The 14,954-nt window shown below is 45.4% G+C and overlaps 1 protein-coding gene across 2 annotated transcripts in view; it reads right to left on the reverse strand.

Moving 5' to 3' along the window:
- adcy2a (adenylate cyclase 2a) overlaps nucleotides 1-9,727 on the reverse strand; it is a 62,609-nt gene extending 52,882 nt beyond the window's left edge. For both annotated transcript variants that reach the window (XM_081696226.1, XM_035530838.2), the window contains exons 1-2: nucleotides 9,220-9,727; nucleotides 5,567-5,764 (exon numbers count right to left, since the gene is read on the reverse strand). In XM_081696226.1, coding sequence (XP_081552352.1) covers nucleotides 5,567-5,764; nucleotides 9,220-9,657 — 636 coding nt within the window. In that variant the 5' untranslated portion in view covers nucleotides 9,658-9,727. The remainder of the gene's footprint in view (nucleotides 1-5,566; nucleotides 5,765-9,219) is intronic.
- Nucleotides 9,728-14,954: the final 5,227 nt, after the last annotated feature.

Here is a 14,954-nt window from a genome sequence, read left to right on the forward strand (position 1 = left end):
TAAGTGGTGGTCCGGTGAGAACCTGTCTAGGTTTCTGTTGAGCTTTCCTCTCCTCCATTCTTCAGAATCCATATTGATTTCACACGTGTTGTCGTGTTGTGTGTTGTCGGGTTACGGGCATGAGCAAAGACGCTAGTCGGAGCATTTTGAAAACCCGGCGCACTTCCTGCCATCGCCTTGACCTTTACTCTGTGGGTATCCTAGCTACCTCGTAGACATGGGGGGGGGGGAGGAGAGGGAAGTCAATTAAACAGCACAGCCTCAGGACAGCCTCACGTCTTATCTCTCTGGCTGAAACCACAATGCCCATTTCCTGTCATGTAGATACGTGCTCGGATTTTTACATAGTAAAAATGATTAAATGTTGGTTTTGGCTCCTTTGGGCTGTCCTCACGTGTACTCTTATGTCTGGGAAGCACTGTTTACGCACATACTCCATAATCGCTTTGCTCAGGAGCTAATCCTAGCTAAATACAGCAGTCTGAACACATGTAACTCTTGTTTTCTCAGACAATGATTAAGTCCTTCATTTCACATGGCAAAGAGGTGAGAACCATGAGACAGACCAGCAAGAAATGAAAAAGCATAAATCACTCAGGATACCGTGAAGACCTGAAGCCCCCCCCCCCCCATTTAATTTTGCAGTCGCTTAATCACATTTTCTAAAAGATAATTCCTCTTTCATGCCTAATGAACCTCTTCATTGTCATACCAATGCAATACAAATAAGCTGACCGAGGCTGGAATAAATAGGTACTCTGGAGAAAACTGGCGGCCGCACACTTGTTCAATATATTAAATACTTCCTTCATCTTCTCTTACCAAGCAGAATATGTTTTCGGTACACAGTGCATAAATTAACATATGTACTGTATATTATTTCATATATGGAAATAAATCAGCCACATATCTAAATTGATTAGTCTTCCAGACATAGAAACTTCCCTTAAACTGAGGTTGTGATTGATATACGGTATACTAATAACTGCTAGTACAAATAATCACTCAGAACTCCAAAATATGCTAATATACAGTTTCAATATATAATATCCTAACGTCACTCAAGCCATGGATTATGAATGTACAGACAGGAAACGGTGTAAACAGCACATTGAGTGAGGATTCTTCATTAAGACACACATTCTTGGGTCATAAGTATTGACAAGGATCAGACCAGAGGATCTCTCACCTCTGCAAGATAGCACAACTCAGTAGACATGTGAAACTCTCAGCATACAAAGCACCCAGCAGTTTGTATGTGGTGGTTGTGTGTATGTATGTGTGTGTGTGTGTGTGTTTGTGGGCGCACGCATGCCTGAATGCCACGTGTACATGATCAATAGTTGACTGGGGTGTTTTTAAAGTTATTTTCAGCTGGGTGAGTGACAGTAGATCGATCGAAATAATATATGTGCAACTCTGCTATGGCTGCGAACATCATTTGCAGTGTCACTTTACATGCTGGGCAGGCATGCAAACAATCAATGCATAAATGAATGACTGAGATCCCAAATGAAGGGAGACACCACAGAGGGTGTGTAGGTGTACAGAGGATGTGTAGGTATACAGAGGGTGTATACATGTACAGAGGATGTGTAGGTGTACAGAGGGTGTATACATGTACAGAGGATGTGTAGGTGTACAGAGGGTGTATACATGTACAGAGGATGTGTAGGTGTACAGAGGGTGTATACATGTACAGAGGGTGTATACATGTACAGAGGGAGTATAGGTGTACAGAGGGAGCATAGGTGTACAGAGGGAGCATAGGTGTACAGAGGGTGTATATATGTACAGAGGATGTATAGGTATAGAGGGTGTATACATGTACAGAGGATGTATAGGTATACAGAGGGTGTATACATGTACAGAGGATGTGTAGGTATACAGAGGGTGTATACATGTACAGAGGATGTGTAGGTGTACAGAGGGTGTATACATGTACAGAGGATGTGTAGGTGTACAGAGGGTGTATACATGTACAGAGGATGTATAGGTATACAGAGGGTGTATACATGTACAGAGGATGTGTAGGTGTACAGAGGGTGTATACATGTACAGAGGATGTGTAGATGTACAGAGGGTGTATACATGTACAGAGGGTGTATATATGTACAGAGGATGTGTAGGTGTACAGAGGGTGTATACATGTACAGAGGCTGTATAGGTATACAGAGGGTGTATACATGTACAGAGGATGTGTAGGTATACAGAGGGTGTGTAGGTGTACAAGACCTGGTTCCCATCAACTGCCTTTCTGGCATTCACTAAGTAGACGCCTAGGACCATGTGTGCATGTGAAAAAAACTTGCCAATGATTTGAAAAGGCATTTCTAAAGAATCAAACTTGTTATGTTCAGAGGTGTTCAGAGGTGGTCTGTATAACGAAAGAAAGCAGATCTGCTTTTTATCCCCTTCATTGCTGTCGCCCTGCACAGAAAGACATTTAGTCATCTCACCTTTCCTGCCTGCCTCTCTGCATTTCCTGGGAAAAGCTGATCTGTTTAGTACCATTAGTGTCGGGGCAAGCGCAGATTTGCCTTAATTGGGCCGGAACCCCACTGTTATCAGCTCCAGCCCTGCGCTGACCTACCCCAGTACAGACAGCAGTGGAGGGAGCTGGAGGGAAGGAAGGTTGGTCTATTTGTGTCGCCTCGATATGCCCACAACTTCGCGCGGCATTTTGGCCGCAATTACCTACAATGCGCTGGCTACCGAGACACACCACAGCACTGTGCCGGCGGAAAGTGATTCTGATTCGGGCAACAGCACGCTGCAGGAAGTGTGTGCTGCATTCCAACCACCACAGACACAAGGGCAGAGACACCAAGCCAAAAACAAATAAGTAAACAACAAAAACCTTACCTATATAGGCACCACTAAGTTTTCAACAGGACCAGGCCAGAACCATCCTGTCACCTAAAATCCATTTACATAAGGAGCCTTCACATTTAAGAAAGGAGGCTTACACAGATATAGCTCAGATGCTCATTGTTGTATTAGAGATACCAACAGCAGGTTGACCCATATGTTATAAGGTGCCTCAGCCCTGGCTATGGGGCTGTAGCTCGAGTTGTCTTGAATACCAAATCTGCATTATGAGGTGAAATTTAAGCAGAACATTTGTAAAACATGACCACAATATAACTAATCAGGACCGCACTACAAAATGTAGCATCAAACATCCTCCCAAAACTTGATTTTAAACAATTTATCCTCCTCTGTCTGCATATCATTCTCATCTTTGAGCCTTTGAAAAACATAAAGGTCAATCTTAACACTGCAAGGAATAATTATATAGACACAAGACAGCAAAAATAGCCAAGGTTACTGAAAAACCCATCATTCATTTGGATTCATGCCATATATGAATAAAACCTCAATAGGCTATTAGCTGGTAAGCAAGTCCTACCTCCACAACATCGCCATTAACAGTTATATGTCTGTCTTACAAATGTTTGTTATTTGCTAGCTTTACTCAGCATTATGCTAATAACTCTTGGCTTTGGCTAGTAGCTACAACTAAAGTGGCTGCATGTCTGGGCCCTGACTACCACAGATTGCGGTAGGGATCATTACATTAGCCATCACTTCCAGCCAGATAGATTATTAAATTAATCTTCAGTTCTGCAAAACAATCTGAACTTCGCAAAAAAATGACGTTTTCCTTGCCTGCATCTTTTGACATCATGGATTTTGTTCTCACAATTTAGATATATTGGTTAAATACTCACACATTTAACAATCTCATATTAAATTTATAATGTTGTACAATGTAGTAGCAGTTTATATGGTTTCCGTACCAATTGTACCGATAGATCAAAGTTCCTAACAGTGACGTTTTTTTTTTTTTAAATTCTGGTTCTAGTTCACATATTTCATAGAGTAACAACTCATTTTGGTCTGAGCTCCAGGGTTCTGCACAATCTGTGCACGGCCCTGATTAACCTCAACTATAAGCAGCTGTTTTATCACTTGCTTTGTTTGTCAACTGTGACATCTGAACCTAACTCGTGTACTTGAACGGGAAGTGTAAAGAAACCCAAACAGAGTCCAGAAGTTGCTCGAACAATACGACCTGGTTCCTCTTAATGTACGAGGATGACACCATTACCAACATCCTTTTCCTTCGCGGAACAAGTGTAGTGTTGAGAACAAAAGACATTAGAGTCACATATCATTTCAGGATATGAATTTGTTTATGCATTGCACTTTGGCATTTCTGTTTTAATTTAATTTGCGCTAGAATGGTTTCAATCACGATTCAAGAAACGAGTGGAGGAAGATCACATTATTTTATCGGCTCTTATCATGCCTGACTGAATAAAGACCGCTGTGACTCAACAGCGTGCTCGTCTTAATTAACTGGCACTGATGTGATATTTTCACAAATGCTTCCTCCGAAGGCCCGGCTGTGCGATTCGTCCCCGCCCCCGGCGCCGGCAGGCCCCTTCGGCGTCGGCTCCGCATTTCGCAAGCAAACGGACTTATCGGCTGACACGGAAAGCCATCCTTCCCTTCTCGCGGCAAACATTAGCCGTGTTTACCTTTCACCATATGCTGCCCCTTCCATAGGTACCATGTTGTCACGGGTGGAGGTGGGGGGTCAGGGGTGGGAGGAGGGGGAGGCCAGCGTGCATCGGACCCCACGGTGTTCTCCATAGCAGGAACACACCACTTATCGTCTGGCATGGTCAAACTTTTGGTTACCGCGGAAATTCCTGTCTACACCCCTACCCAGTCCCGCTTATGGAAACTTACCCCCCGCCCCTCCACACACACACACACACACACACACACACACACACACACGCAATTTATGTGCAAAGCAGAAAATTAAGTTATGGATCTTCATATAAAGCTTTTTTATTGGTCATCTTGCTTTTTTATTGTTGTTTTTGTTGTTAATACAATCCCAGTATGACGGACTGATAGCCTGAGGTGGCAGAAGGCTTCCCAGGTTTACAGCAGTCACAGTGGCAAACAGATGAATGTAAACCTGCCACAAATCACGTCATGCATCAAGATGAATCTATTCATCTATCTATTTTCCATAATCAATCAACAGTAATCTATTCCATATATTACCTCTATGCCATAAGAAGGGGTAATATAAAGGATCCTAAAACCAGTGATTCTTAAAATACACAAGAGTGCTGTGTATTTTCACCCAATGATACATTTCTACACTCCCAACAATGTCTCAGGCTCTTTTAACAAAACAAAACAAAAAACAAATGCTAGATTTAAATGTAGGACAGAAATAATTGACATAAAACTGAACAAAACCATGAGGACTATGCCTGGACCACTTAGATAACAGCCTTGCTTACGGAGACCCTCCGCACACAGCATGTCCACTCCATTTCCACACACAGCTCCACGTTTGATGACCTCATCAGACAACCACCTCGTTCTCGCCTAGTCTCCTCATCGATAGGTTTCTCACCAGGCTCTGTCACTTAAGAAGCCCCTGAATTGAAAACAGCCCAGCTCACCAGGGTGGGGGGGGGGGGTGTTGAGGGGTGTATGTTGGCGGGGAGGGTCAATAACCATCTCGTCTTACCTGATCCCAAGGACAGATGATACCGCCGAAAAACATGAAGAGGTAACCCATGGCGACGAGGCAGACCCAGATGACCAGGGAGAAGACACGGAGGAGCTTCTTGAAGATGGGCTCCATGCATACCAGCACGAAGATGCTGAGGAAGAGTGCCAGCGCTGTTGGCACGGTGATGATAAAGGCCACGTGGGCCTCAATGTCCTGTGGGGAAAACACAGAAGGGCACAGCATCACGTAAGGAAGCCCCCACTGCTTGCCAGCAACTTGACCAAAAAGTCAATACACCAACTGCTGCTGGATTGTGTCTGAGCCTGCCACAAGGCTGGTGGTAAAATGGATACTTAGGTTTTAATCACCTTGGAAACTGTGCAAAATCCCCTCACAGCATTACTGTCAAGTATCCCACACTACGTCTGAAAACTGGACTTTTATTTTGTAGAGGCCATTGATGTTTTATTAACTATAAACTGTAACAATAACTGTCTGAAGTGACTGCAAGAGAAACCTTCTTTCTTTTTCTTAGTGGAGGCTGTCAAAATCATCCTATTTATCAAGAATGACACAGAAATGACAACCAGTGCTTCTGGGGTGAGATAACTGCTGTATGTGTGACTGAACAAACAGAGCAATATTCTTTTTGGCTTGTCCATCTAGCACAAAAATGTGTACCTAACATAATGTGTTGCATTTAGACCCACCCCCACCCGCTGCCCCTCCCGCTGCCCCTCCCACGGCCCCTCCCACGGCCCCTCCCCCAGTCGCAGCTCCGCCCTCGCCCGCTCCCTGCCCCTGCACCTGTCAGCTCAGCGGGCAGTGACTGCAGTGAGTAAAAGCATTCACACGGGTCGGCGGGTAGCCAGGACGTGGTCTCTATAACGATTTCCTTGCACATTAACAGCATGGGCATCCTTCTTCCATTAGCCAGGCTCAGAAACGCCTGTGCGAGAGTCTGGTGTCTCATGCTGTGCGTGTCAGCACAGTGACATGCAATGCTTCCCCCGTTACATTTTTTAAATGGTCGTGTTTAAAATACAGTCAAGTTAGAACTATGTCGCTACGAAAACAACGCACTGCACTTCATATATAGCAATTAAGCAAAAATGTTTTCAATCAGCTATGCAATATTCATTTGCCCTTTTTCCAGTGAAAGTAACTCCAGTTTTGTTTTGTTTTTTTGCAAGATGTGGGTAATGTCTCAGCCCAGCTGGTCTGTGGAAATGAATTCTGCACAGCTGAAAAATATTGACTAGAGACTTAGTTTACTAATCCTGGCTGCCTCAAGGGAGCTGAATGTGAAAAGCGTTTACTTTAACAACAGGCCCCTTCACATCCCGCGTCAGGACAAAAGGAAAGAGCAGCCCGATTACAGACCAGTTTCGTGACGTCCGTTTATCCGCTACTGGCAAGTATCAGAGCGGTACGGCAAGAGGAGAAAAAAAAAACCTTCTGCTGTTACTGCTGTAGGAGTCAGGGATCACACTGAGCCAATCAGCCTTCTGTGGGCAGAGTGGGCACGTCTCTGTCTCACCTGTCTGTCAGTGTGGGCACAGCCCTATCTCATGTACCCATCACCATGGGCATGTCTCTGTCTCACATGCCTGTCAGTGGGGGCGCGCCTCTATCTCACTCACACCCGTTGTGTGGGCATGTCCCTATCTCACACGCCCATCCGCGTGGGCGTGCACGTACCTCACGCACCCTTCAGTGTGGGCTTGCCACTATCTCACGTGCCTGCCCACGGGGGCATGCCTCTATCTTACGTGCCCTAGACTCAAATGCATCGCACATCCACAGATGACACAGAGAGATGAGATATAGAGATGCAGAAAAAGGAGAGGCATGCAGAAGCAGGGCGGTGACCACGGCCCAATGCATAATGGATGAAGTGTGGCTTTCAGACACCCAAGATCTGAGAGGCCTGCTAAAATCTGAAAGGGTAGAGGTTCTTTCGAGGTGGAGGCAGGACTCTGACACCCTCCGACCAGATACCCCAATACCGGAGCCTGCTAAACATCCACAACAGCAACTACTTTATAATGCCTCTCCAAACAGCCACTGTACAGTCCCCAGGCCCTCTTAACACCAGGCGCCTGCTGGGGAGGGTGTAATGCTGTTTTTCATCGATCCCTGTGCAGTGGGTGGGAGGGGTGCTAAGAGCAGAGTAGCCCCACGCGGAGCCTTCATGCATGGGCAAAAATCAGGCAAACAAGTCCCTTCCGCCGCTGACCAGGCCACGGCGAGGGAGAGGCGTGTCTTCAGGGACGGCCCAAGAGCACGTGGGGCCTTTTTTACTTTTAAATACAATTGACGTGACGTGCGCAGCCACCCGAACAGGAGAGACCATCACGCCGAGGCTCAGCTCAGCGAGCGATATAGGTCAAAGGACAGAAAAAGCGACAGCATGAGCGCCTCCGCAGCCGCAAGGCTCCAGCCTGTTCGTAAACACAGCCCCGTTTAACCTTAACAACTGATGGATGCTTGTTGATGGGGCATGCTTTTTGCATGCCAGCTGATATATTTTCAAGCGTGTGTTGCTCAGAGCAGCTGCAGGTCACATGGCTGGCTCCCAGCGAAATATATGGCAAGCAAAGCATAACAAAAGGTGCATCACTGCAGTTTGGCGGTGTGTCAATATTTTTGCTTTGGCTGACAGATTTCCTCCCTGCTCTGATGAATTCTGCTCCTTTCAGCACAAAACAGCTTGGACTACCCAACATAGTCCGGCTTTTCTGGAAGGGTTTATACATGGGATCAAAGCCATAACAAACAAATTCAGGAAACCAACAGTAACGTTTTCTTTTAATACTTCATGGAAATATATTGGTGTATTCCAAATGTCATGTAGTCCCTGAATGTTAGTATGAGAGCTACTATAATTCCACAAATGCAGAACTACGGTATCTAATTTTGACTTAATGAATTAGTTCCAGCACTGCACTCCCAAACCTGAACCACACTCTATTTTAACATCAGTCTCTCCTGACAATATAGCAACCATGCAGATCATTCGACTACCTGAAAGAAGTAGAAATGTATCAGGAGGGTTTGAGTTTAACCGGGTAGCTCGCATTCCGCGAGGCAGCATGCCATGTCCCTGTGAGCGGAGCCAGACCGACTCTGGGATTTAATCGGAGGTGTCTTATCATGGCGAGGTTAATGGCTTCAGCTGCGTCTGTTCTGTATAATTAGCCATGACTAAGCCTGTTGATTTTCTAGAAGTGTTCGTACTCTAGCCTCACAGAACACTTACAGATCATAACATGAATCACACTGGCGCGACTTTGAAAGCAAAGATGAAACGCAAGCACAAAATAAACAAAGACATGTGGCTAGTGTAAACGAGGCGGGTTTCCCTCAGTGGATTATTAGCTCTCACTCTGTGATGTGAAAACATATTTTCTGCCTTCTGAAATATCGTGGCAACCCAGCAGCACCAGCTACGGGCTGAGAGGAGTCTGTGTCTGTGTCAGTCTAAGTAGTATCAGACGGCCAATGGCAGACCAAGATAGACGGAGATAGGGAGAGAGAGAGAGAGAGAGAGAGAGAGAGAGATAGAGGGACAGTAGCAGTGCAAATCTCCCTTCCATGCCCATCACACCGTGGGGCACGCCTCCCTGTGACCCCCATCACTACCGTCCCCACCCGTCGGCACTCACCAGCCCCGAGGCGAAGAAGACAGCGAGGAGCGCGAGGCAGGCACCCATCACAATCAGGAGCAGGAACACGATGAGCGGGTGTTGCTGGCTCATGCGGCAGTACGACTCATAAAGCCAGTCGGGTGACCTCCGCCTCCGGCCGGCCGCTGCTCCCTTACCGCCAACACCGGCCGACCCGGACCAGGAGCCTCGCTCCAGCAGGTAGCGTCTCCCGCGCATGGTCCCCTTCGGCGCCGGACCGGCCTGCCTCCTCTGCCGCCGTGTCTCCTCCCCTTCCTCCTCGCCGCCGGGTGGAGAGGGCGCCTTGCGGGCCACCTCCTCCTCCTCGTCCTCGTCGCCAAGCTCCCTCAGGGGCGGCGCCGGGCAGCCCGCGAGGGGGCCGATGGGGCCACGCGGCCAGGCCGCCGGGTGGACGTTTTCCACTTCAGAGCGCAGCATCGCGCAGGCAACATGTTTGGAGCAGCGCACGGGAGAGGGGAGTGTGAGGAGAGAGCCGGCAGCACACGCGTGTATGTACGAGTGACGGGGGGAAAAGAGGGAGGGACCGGAGAGAGACGAAAGGAGGGAGGGTGGAGCAGAGAGAGAGAGAGAGAGAGAGAGAGAGAGAGAGAGAGAGAGAGAGAGAGAGAGAGGGTAAAAGGGGGCTTCTCCACAGTGCCATTAATGTATAATGCACTACTGAAAGCAAATGTGATGTTTTAGAATGAGGGAAGAGTGTGGCTTTCGGAGCCTTGGCTACTGCACAGCTTTGAGAGAGGCTTTTTTTCCACACAGGAGGCACTGATTCAGCTCTCTCTCTCTCTCTCTCTCTCTCTCTCTCGCATTTCCCTCCCTCCCTCTCTTCCTCTCTCCCTCCCTCCTGCCACACATGGCTCCAAGCCGAACGCCATCAAGGCTCTCACACCCTGCCTTTACCTCCTCTGTCTAGCTGGAGGAGAAGGTGTCACCGCTGGGCGGTGTGGCAAAGCACGAGGGTGAAGGAGGTGGAGGAGAAGGTGAGAGAGGCCCCGCAGGAGTCAGAACAACAGCAGCTCCTCCAGATGAGCCGAGGTCTAAAGATAGAAGCAGCCACAGACCCACTAAATGCCCCGAACCTCCAAAGACTCTTAGCTGGGAATGGGAAAATCATTTCAGATCACCCCATGTCCTCGAATAGCCGGCTGTCCGTCAGACTTCAGTCTAGCCAGTGTGGCTTGTATCTAATGTGAAAAAAACTGGTGTTACACTCTAGTGTTTTTTTCCCATGTGTTGCAAAGGTCCCTTTGAAATGGCATACTAGTTCCCTTAAAGGGACATACCTCACTAAACAAACGTAAATAAAAACGACGTGTTTTATTATGGGAATTTTCTACATTATCTAGAAGCCAGTCATGGGAAATTTTCCCAATATCCCCCTGGCACTTTACAACTTGACAAAATGATCAGAAGGGGCATATGACATGTGGCATAAGGAAGTCAATTCTATTTTAATAATAAGACATGCAAAGATATAAAAGTCTGAGCTGAAAAAAAGTAAATCATTAACAATGAAACTATATAATTCAGTATACAGTTTCACAATAAGAAATTTGTGGGTCTTGTTGGGTTTTTTTTTTTTTTGGTAATTCGACTGTTTTGGTGCAACAGAGTTCAGGCAAAGCTGCAGATATGTGGAAAATATTTCTGCCTCACATACAACTGTCGTACAAGATTACATAACTGCACTTCTGAGATCTCAGGAGCCAAACCACCTTCTGCTCCTGCTTTGGATAAATAACACCACCTGCACAGACCTTCCACAAGTGAGTTCCTTCACTTCCTGCTGAAACCCTACCTACCAATATTGTGGACTTATGCGCATTAGAGTACAAGCTTCAGGGAACTATTAGTACGTTATGGATTTACTGATAAGCTTAGGTATGAGGCTATTAATTCTCATTAGACCTTTCTCAAACAGACACAGTGTAAAATGTGCTTTGATGCCCTCCTAAATAGAGAGCTACAGCATAGCACAATGACTCCTTTTCATCGATAATTAGACACACCAAACCACCTAGCGACTCACTGGCCTAACTGGCCCGACACTAATTGTTTGTTTGTTTATTTATTTATTTCAAGAGGGAAGCTCTAAGCTATCATTGTAAAATCCTGCACACCTTCCTGGAATAGTTCAATAGCCATCCGTCTTCTTCCATATTATACCGCATGCAATTCTGAGGTATTATATAGCCCCAAATTACTGTGGAAACCACTTTTGCATGCTTATGTTTTGAAAATGGGTTTAAGCCAAAACAACTAATCACACACACAGGACAGGGCAGCAATATGTTTAAGTAGGTGACATAAACAATATAAAAGCACGTATAAGCCTGTATAAGTACAATATAAAAGCGCGTATAAGTGAATTAGTGACAGCATCCACTTCATAGGGCATTTGTCATTAGCAGAAGGGAAGAAGCATGTGCATTTACAGCAGCTACTGGAGGAAGACTATTGATACTTTGGGGAGGGTTATGTGAGTTCTGGCTCTTTGGCCTGATGATCATACCTGTCACCTGGAAGACCCAGGTTTGAATCTGGGTGTGGTTGCTGCCTCAGCCTTTGACTCTTTTAAAACTAACCTCAAGAATGTTTTAACATCAAAATCAATTTATACCTTTTCAGTAAGCTGTTTGCCTCTAGTCAAACTATTTGTGTTCACGCACAGGCAAATGCCCACAGAGCGAAATACGTTTTTAGGCAATGCAGGATGGCTTTGGTAGGCTGCGTTCCTGTTATGCTATCTACTATACTAGATTGGGTTTAACCTATTAGGAGCATATTACAATTTGCCTTCCTATAAATGTCTGTCTTATCCATCTGCTCTGTTGTCTTCCAGCCTTCAATCACTTGCATTGTTTCTATGGAGCTGCTGGAATGTTAACAGAGTGAGAGAGACACCACAAGTCTCTGGATTTATTGTGCTTTGCCATCACATCTTTCCTGGCAATGGAGTCTGGGTTAAGGGCGGCAACTCCTGATCGCAGCACACGGCAGGCTGTGTTTCCTCTGAGCTCTCTCACCCCCCCACCCAACCCCACCCCATGCTCAGATCTGCCATGACCTTTCACACATTTGTTCATTTATCTGCAAAATAATGACAAAGATGTCATGAGGCTGGGTTGTGCAGAAGAGACTGGCCTCTGACGTACAGGGATTTTTAAATAACTAGAATGCAGCAAGATTAAAAGTTAAAGCAAATTCCATATTTATGGGCATGGGCTGATTGTTCTAAATTTAGATTTCAAAGAAATAAGGGAACAATGTGCATAAGAAATGCTATGAATAATGTAAGAGCAGAGATCATTTTAGGCAAAACAGCTAAATGGTTTTTAATGTAAGAAATACTGGCATTTTCAGAAGTATGATTAATGTATTGTATTTCTGACCTAGCCATTGGCTGATGTGATGGATTTGACATTGCCTGTGAACCACTGTGACATGTGAACATAACCGATCATGCACATTCGCTGCATCTGCTCCCACAACCCAGTGCAGATGGAGGACAGGGGTTAAATCGTTTCGCCATGCTTCAGAAAGTCCAAGGCTGGACAGGCCGTGGGCTGTGGAAACCTTGCCTCGAACTAAAAAAAGGACCATCGGAGCATAACAGGGGCAATGGGGCAGAAACGGAGCATCCATCCCCCCCCCACCGTGACCTTTCTCCCGCTACCCTTCTCCGTCTTGCTACCCCGAGACCTCAGCGTGCTGTTCTGTTCCCATCACAGTGAGGGAGAGGCACATTTCACAAGATCTTTAAAAGGAATGAAAGCAAATCTCTGCAGGGAAAAAAAAAAAAAAAAGTTCCCTTAACATCTCAAGCTGGATTACGTTTGAGCGTGCAAGTGTCGTCATTTTTCTCAAACCCATGGCCTTGTATTCACTTATCAACTCAAGTCACAGTGACGTCTTTAAATAGATCTGGTGCTTTTTTTTTTTAAATGCTAGACCACCAAAAAACACCACTTATGCCTCATGTCCTACTGGTAAATCCGGCCTTTGTCTGTTGTCTCTTCTCAGTTTAATCCCTTGTCTGTTTTCATAAGAAGGTCAGAGTGGATGATTCATCTCTCAGGAGGATTTACAATGCAGCTGGACAAAGGTTACTAGCTGTATTAGAGTAACACTGGTCGCGTTCAATTGTTAAAGATCTCTCGCTTGACTGTTTCAGACCCACATGTCAGCTATGCTTTCCAGCTGCAATTTAGTGTCAGTCTCGAAAGACATTTAATTAGATACCCACTGAGGCGCAAAAGACACAGGTACGCGGGCATCTCAAAGAAACATTTGATTTGTAAATTATGTCATGCATTCTTAATAAAATAAATGAAGAATTGTAGATTCATTTGCCTGTCTATTAGCAGAAGGCCCCCATAAGTAAATATTTTCAGAAGTTGCCAAATGTCTTTTTGAATTATCTTCATCATGCTAAATTGACTAGCACGGCGTACCATTTTACCACTCTGTGAGTAACGAGCAGGCTGACCTTATCTCTTCGCTAGCCAGACTATCTAGATGAGCAGCATGCATCAGGTAAGCATGTTTATTACTGCCTGAGTTAAATATCAACCTATGTGCTAAAGAAAAAGGATCAGTAACAAAACCAGAAGCGTGGGCAAGGTTTGTAGGGGAAGTTACAGCTGTCAGTCAAAACATTCACATTTACTCCAGTGCGAGGCATCACCTCATCTGGCCCGGTATTGTCTTTCATCTTTTCAGTCATGGAGGAGGCAGCTTGGAAAAGCTTGGGAAATCTGCACAAGATGATTTTCATGCACACAGCTGTCCTGAAAACATTCATTATCACTATCACCCTTATGCACCCTTCATCACATTCACCATTCCATCACCCCATTGTCATCGCCGACCAAATCGCACGCACGTTGCACATTTGCTTTTGTGCTACCACAGAACACAAAGTTTTGTGTGTGTATGTGTAGAATTACACAGCATCTGGAGAGAAGCACACCAAATCATCAACACAGTCCATAATGCTCTGCTGTGAACATCATTTTATACTGAAAGTAATCAGGCCATAACAGCTGTTCAAAACGCAACACAAGATTAGGCGCATCTACATTTCTCCTGCCACTCCAAATCCAAGAGTATGTCCTAATTTCAGTGCACGGGGGAGAGAGAGAGAGAGAGAGAGAGAGAGAGAGAGAGAGAGAGAGAGAGAGAGAGAGAGAGAGAGAGAGAGAAAGTGGGGTATGAGAGAAAGACAGGGAGAGACAGATTGTGTGAGTGAGCAAAGGGAGAGTGTGAGAGAGAGTGTCAGAGAGAGTGAAAAAAGAGAGAGTGACTATGACAGAATGAGGGAGAGAGAGAGTTTGCACATGCTTCCATAGCTGTATACAGAGTGACAGCCTGACACAGCTGTGAGCTCAGATTTATCATTAATTTCTTAGACTATATAATTAGAGATATTATAATATGTGTGTTGACCATACAGTGACTCAGGGCATCAGTGAAAGTAAAAACATACAAAATATAGAAAGGTGCACTTCTTACCAACGCTCAGTGACCTTTTCTGATAGTGCTCAATTATGGGATAATTTCAAACATAATTGAACAAAACTGAAATCTAGATAACTGTAAATCCTGTTTCACTATAACAGGTTTCAGAGCCCTGAAATATTATGAGGTTTAAAGTAAATATAGAGTTGCATGCAAATTATAGTCTTCCAGAGGAAGTTTACAGTCATAAATGTCGAATA

Source organism: Electrophorus electricus, chromosome 14 (assembly GCF_041902795.1).
Source record: "Electrophorus electricus isolate QZ-2024a chromosome 14, ASM4190279v1, whole genome shotgun sequence".
NCBI classification, from domain to species: Eukaryota; Metazoa; Chordata; class Actinopteri; order Gymnotiformes; family Gymnotidae; genus Electrophorus; species Electrophorus electricus.